Source organism: Aphis gossypii, chromosome 1, assembly GCF_020184175.1.
Source record: "Aphis gossypii isolate Hap1 chromosome 1, ASM2018417v2, whole genome shotgun sequence".
Classification (NCBI taxonomy): Eukaryota; Metazoa; Arthropoda; class Insecta; order Hemiptera; family Aphididae; genus Aphis; species Aphis gossypii.
The window spans coordinates 47,343,681-47,350,520 of record NC_065530.1 but is presented as its reverse complement, the minus strand read 5'-3'; the positions used below and the strand labels follow the sequence as shown (position 1 = coordinate 47,350,520).

General features: G+C 28.7%; 1 protein-coding gene across 1 annotated transcript; it reads left to right on the top strand.

Annotated features, from left to right (window-relative positions):
• Positions 1 to 1,668: 1,668 nt before the first annotated feature.
• Positions 1,669 to 6,733, top strand: LOC114122302 (wolframin). Its single transcript, XM_027984920.2, has 11 exons — positions 1,669 to 2,176; positions 2,269 to 2,373; positions 2,867 to 2,986; positions 3,139 to 3,235; positions 3,686 to 3,831; positions 4,227 to 4,864; positions 4,948 to 5,113; positions 5,177 to 5,344; positions 5,422 to 5,654; positions 5,712 to 5,993; positions 6,052 to 6,733. The coding sequence occupies exons 1-11, from the start codon at positions 2,119 to 2,121 to the stop codon at positions 6,517 to 6,519; spliced, it is 2,481 nt and encodes an 826-aa protein (XP_027840721.2). The 5' UTR covers positions 1,669 to 2,118; the 3' UTR covers positions 6,520 to 6,733.
• The last annotated feature ends 107 nt before the right edge of the window (positions 6,734 to 6,840 follow it).

Here is a 6,840-nt window from a genome sequence, read left to right as displayed (position 1 = left end):
TGGGAAATAAATAGTAGTAATACAGGTATTTAAATGAAACATAAAATAATTACGTTTTTAGCGGCGCTTTCTCTCCCTCACACCTTCTTTATTACACTCTAAAACATCTCACTATAGACTAACAAACATTTTATAACTTACGATAATAATTTTATCCAAAAGCATGCGTAGGTGGTAGACTTTAGCAAACGAATGGTGTTATTATTATTATTATTATTAGCGTTTATTTCAAAGAATAATGGATCCCCTTGGGTATGCTCGTGTACCGTGTAGGTTAGCCCACGAGGACTTATCTTATAAAACTTTTTACATTTTTTCTCATAGTAATTAATTACATTACCAGTAATACTAATATTATTTCCAAATAGACCAATAAAAAAGTATGTAGGTATAGTTTTAAATATTTTAATTGTGTTAATTATTTACCTACCTAAATACCTATAAATCATATATGTACATATATATAGTTTCTTATATATATTAAAGGCTATAGGCTTATAGTATAATGTATAAACCTATAATAAATTATTAAAGAATATATATAAAAAAAGGTATACAAAATAAGTAGTACTTATTGACTTAATTCTCAACTACGTAGGTAGGTATACCTATACAACTAAAACTATCCATTGTAACTTGTAATAGACTTGAGATTTTCATAGCAGGTACCTTTATAATACATAACAACTTAATTCTATAGAGGTGTTCTATACTTCTATGTAAAGATTTTGCGGAATTTTATCGCATCAAAATGGACAAATAGAGTAGGTACATATATAAAGTGTTTAACTTATTAAACATTTTATAATTAATATTGGCTCAAATACTTCTAATACATTATTACGGAATCTATAATTGTTTTATTTAATTAAATTAAAAAAAAAAACACAGACATTTTAAACAGCGTTTAATATAAATTTTAATTGTATAGTTAGTTAGTTAGTATAATATATAGAATAAAGATTATCAACTTTCTATCTGTAGTTATTAGTGCCTATATTAGACATATATGACGATCATAAAAGCTCATCAAGTATTAAATTTATAAATTGTATGGAATAGATACCTATAATTAAAAAGATTAAATTGATCGAAGCATAATTGTAATATTGTTAGGTAATTTTTCATATTTTTTAGGGCATCAAAGTATTATTTTAGGTCATTTTAAATATACTTTTAGGTCATCGACATCCTATCCCTAATTATAAGCAATAATGTTTTTCCCCATAAATGCAAAATATTATACATCAATTATAGGTACTAAATAGGTACATTATATTATGTATATTATCGGAGGTCACAGGAGAATATTTTTATTATTTTATTTATTACATCACCTATTTCTGAGGAATTTGAATTTTACTTAGGAATTTTCAACGTTGCAAGTAATGTGTGTCTCCAGCTTAAATTTAAAAATCATAATCACAGCTTAACTCAAGTAATGACTATAATGAAACACCAAGTAGTACCAAAATTAGTACAAAAAGCGGATATTATCTATGAAGCTTTTAGACTATTGTCGTTTTCGATAAATTAGCCACAGACGAACAACTGGATGTGATTACGACTTGTACGGTATCAAACGAGGGGGTCACACAATATGCACAAAACACTGAAGATATCAATTATCAACAACGACAGTATCAACTTACTATCTCCTGTTAATTTTTGCGTTAAATTTATATGATATATATATATATTATAATTATACATTGACATATTTTTATCGTTCTACGTGAAATGCCGTAAAAGGTTATTTTCGGGGTCCAGGGGGTCGAAGATCAGCGGTTCGGCGTATGTTTATTGTTTAGCCGCTGTTCGAATAACGGCTCCGAGAACAAACGACTGTACAAAGACACCAAGACACGATCTTTTCCGTCCCCGACGTACGAAATTTAATACGCGATACGCATATCGGTCTTGGATTTTCGACGTCAGAAATTTATAATTCTGTTCATAGCTATTTTTACCGACGCTATTCGGCATACACCGACCGACCGGCACCAACTCGAGATGTCACGTGCTACTTGACCGTAAAACGTCTCGTCGATTATTCGTGTCTAAAGTCTTTTTTTTTTATTTACGCGAGATTTTGTGCTTGTCAAACTGGCCGAAGATATGGCCGATCCAATTATCGGGCAGAAGTCAACGCGAAGGAAACAGTGGAAATTATTGAGTAACGATACATCATTATTTAATTTAATATGAAATATGTTTGTCTCTTTTTAGTTGGATAATCTTATAGTAATTATTTTTCACCCTCTACAGACCGAACTCAAAATCGTTACAACCGTTTTGGCGGTTTCTTGGCGGAAGATGGATGGCCAGATTCGCAAGTTGATGTGGCAAAACAGTTATTGAATGAGAACTGCGGTAAGACAAATTATTAGAAAGTGTTTACGGCTTGTAGGATCAAAAATGTAATAATATTATAATTTTATAATATATTTTGTAGGTACAATAGTTTGATGATTTAGAAGTAAAATTAGACAAATAACATAATACATTAATTATATAATTTTATGTTAAATTTAAATGACATTGACTTAACATTTTTATAAGTAAAAGTCGGAGTAAAAGTTATCCAATATTAAAATTTTTTGCTTATTTGAAAAGTACCATAATTATTATTGCTCTTAGCTAAACGTTATTATTTTTTCATATTGTTACAACTTATTTATTGTCTAATATACTTACATTTTTATGTCAACTTATGAACTAGGAATGATTTCTATTATTTATTTACTATAAAATGTTTAAGAATAAGGCATTTTAATTTTTCTACTACATTAAGGAACCTATAGGTTATAACTACTATTAAAATTTCAAGTATTTATAATTTTCAAATTATTTTGTTTTTTAATAGAAGATGAAAAAGATCAAGAAGAAAATGCAAGCTTAGGTGTTCACTGGTTGATTCAAGCTTCTTCGCAAGGACATAAAGAAGCGACTGAACTTTTAAGACAATGTTTAGACACAGGAAAAGGTTAGTTCATAATTTTATAAAATTAATTATTTATAATTAATTTATCAATCATCCCTATTTATTATAAATGTATAGATATATATAACTTCAAAATTATTTTCTAAAAATATATCACTCGTTTGCATCAATTTGTTTACTGAATACTTGTTTAGGTATCACTGAACATAATTGGTTGGATGTTAAAGTTTGTTTGGAAACTTCTCAAGAGGATAAAATCATTCAAAAAACAGCTCATGAAATATTTGATAGGTACTATTCTATTATGAATAAAACTAATAACATGTATTTTTATAGTATACAATTTCAGAATAACAATTTATTAGTATTGTGGTTTAGTGTAGCATGGTGTCTACACTCAGTTACATGCACTTTGAGTGTATGCAAAGGCCAGTGTTGCTAGCTCCTGGATGGGTGACCACCCGGTAGTTTTAGCAACAAATCCTTGCCATACATACACTAACGTGTTCCAACACTTACAATAGTTACCCCCCCCCCCCCCCAAAAAAAGGGAAAAAAAAAATTTAATAATCTGTTAAAAGATTCACTCCCGCATGTGTTGTCTCTGTCTTACAAATTTATGACATTGGAAATTTAAATTCTTACCACATTTTTATTGTGTTCTTTATTGAGTTATATAGAATCTTGAGTATAACTATTATTTATGTGATGTAATTATTACATTATTTTATGTTATTACAGGATGTCAGCTGGTGAGGACTTTATAACAAGTGTCCAATTGAAAGATGAATTAAATCAAGCATGTAGTTCAAAATCCTTAAGTTCAGACATAATTAAAGTAGATGAAAACTCAAAGGAGTACAAATGTTTAAAATCATCACGACAAGGTAATAAAAAATATTATATACAAGCTTTTCTATTATTTGGACGCATCAATTGATATATCTGAACTGTGAACACTATTATCTAAACGTATTTACTGGTTACCAATTAACTGATTTATCATTATGATCATTTATGTCAGCCATTTATTATTAATACATTTTTAACTATGCATATAGTTTGATAATTGATTTGTGATATGTTCATCTAAACAGTGTAATATACGTGTGGTTAGCATATCATACATACTGTATTTTCTACAGTGTACTCATCTTTTACATAAGTATTTAATGTAGTATGTAATAAATACCTAGATATCCAATGTAACTAGGTATAGTCCTGTTTAGTTGTTATAAAAGGGGTTACATACATATTCTATGTGTATTTATATTTATTTTAGATTGGAAATCCAGAATGAATGAATCTGGTGAAAAACTTACTGAAGACGTATTAGTAAATGCTGCTAAAGATTTTTCGCGCGGACAAATGCCACTTGTGCAAAAAATACTTACCATTGAAGAAAACAAAAATGCCATATCCACTACTTGTGATTTATTTCTCCAACCAGTATACATTATTCACAATTATAATCTTTGTCTTCAAGAAAGATTGAATAAAAGATTTTCCAAGTTGCCATTAAATCCATTCTCATATTTTCACGCTCCAACATTGATAACGACACTTCTCTGTTTTATATTAGGCTTAGATGGTATTCGTTTATTGATTCCTTATGTATTATTTTATGGATCATTGCTTGCAATGGTAGTTGCCACAACATGTGCACTATGTGCAAAAAGAGATTATGGACGATTCCGCCGATGGTCAAATTTATTCATCACATACAGTGGAGGTTGTCTCAGTGCTCAAGAAGCGGAATATCAACATTTAATGAACACTCTCAAGCCATATGTTTTCTTTTTTGCATCATTAGGAGCTCATTTATTTATGAAGACTGTAATTGATTCAGACACCATGTTTCAATCTGAATTAACCATTGTATCAATTTGCTTAACATTTTATACGCTATATTCTTTTTCGGTAACTATACTAAGTCTTACAGTTTATTTATTATAATATAATGTATTTAAGGATGCAGCTTTTAATTTTTTTATTTTGTTTAGTTAAGTGGCCCAAAACTGGGCAAGACCAGAAACATAGATCTAATTGCACTGTTATCGTTTTGTGTTAATGTGCTAGCAAAATACCCATATGAAACTGATACAGTAGTAAGTAAAGGCTGGAGATTTCTTGATTTACACGTACCAACATTTGCATCATATGTCATTGGTAAGTTAGCTCATGAAATATTTATCATCTATATTATATTTACTACATACATTTATTCTCTAGGAAACGGTGTTGAATTCTGTCTCAATTTTAGAGCTTTATTTTATTTAATATTACCAGCGATTATGGTTAAAATGGCTGCACGTAATAATTGGAGAGGAATTTACACTGACTTGATACCACATTGTATGACACTTTCATGGTGGCAAATGGCTCTTGTTGCTTCACAAGGCATGTGATATTTAATTAAAAACCACTAAACCAATAAATAATAATTTTGATAATTTTTTTTAATGTTTCTTTTATAGAGTCTACATGGTATGGATTGGTTCGTAGTATATTAGCCCTAGTCTGTGTATTTATACTGTTTCCAATTACCGGTATTCTCTTACCATTTGTCACTATTGGCAACGACTTTGAGACAATATATCAAATTATTCAACTGCCTGTTGGTTTAATATTTATGTGGATTTTACATATAGTTTTGCAATATTTTAAACGTAAAGGTTTTCGCACTGATTCATTTTATACATATTTGCAGGTACCTGAACTAATACTCAAACTATTAACTTTGTAAATAACTATAATTTTATTATAGGTTCTTATAGTTATAATTGGCACAACAATTTGTGTTTTTAACAACTATGAACGTATACAACAGTGGATTGAGCCTCCTGCTGAAAATCACTTAACTTATAATGATTTCTCAGAATTTTGTAATAAAAATATTGGTAAAAATTCTCAAGAAACCACTGTAATAGCTGACATTGAATGTTCACAATTAATTGGTCTAAATGTGCGATGGGACGGTTACATAAAATCCAGCAAGATTGTTTCAGTATACAATCCCATTTTAACTGTATTAAGCTTCTTTCCAAAAGTAAGTTAAACAGGAAAAAAATACTATTATTTTATTAATTTTTAATATTGTATTTTAGATTATATCAAATCCGTTGACTTGTCTACTGGGTAAACGTTTATCATCTTGTTCAAACAATTATGGTTGTAACGTGAGCTCAAAGCTATCTAACCTTTGCCACTTATCTGAATGGAATCGTTATACATATGAAATAGAAATAAAAATGATTGACGAAGGTGTATGGGGCAGCAGTAGTGATATAGCAACATTGCTAACCAATAGTCAAGACATTATAATGGACAATGCAACAAAAAGTTTAAGAGAAAATGACCATGTATACTTTACGGGTCAGTTGTCTGGTAACAAATTTGGTATATTAACAGCCAAAAATCCATTCGTACAAGCATTTTCTGTTGGATGTTTGACATGTTCCAATGAGCAAATCATTAACAACAATGTTAGACAAAAATCATTTGATGATGAATTTGTCAAATGTGCTAAAAGACTGTTTCAATTCATTTTATATCCAATTGTATTATTTAATTGATCTTTGCAACAACAACAAAAAATAATCCTACTAAAATTAGTTATTATAAGTTTATTGTTTAATATTTATTTTTAATACTTATAAATGTTTTTATAAAGTATCATGTGCACTGTGTATTATTATATTTGTAACACTTAATACTGTGAAGTGCAATAATTAAAAATAATTTTTACTACTAATGAAGAAACTAACCAAAAATTTGTTTTGTTTATAAAAAAAATATATACTTAGTGATGAATATTATATATTTAACTAAAAAACTTAATTTATTTTCTATATATTTGAAAAAAAAATATGAAGTAACATTATTTGATTATATCA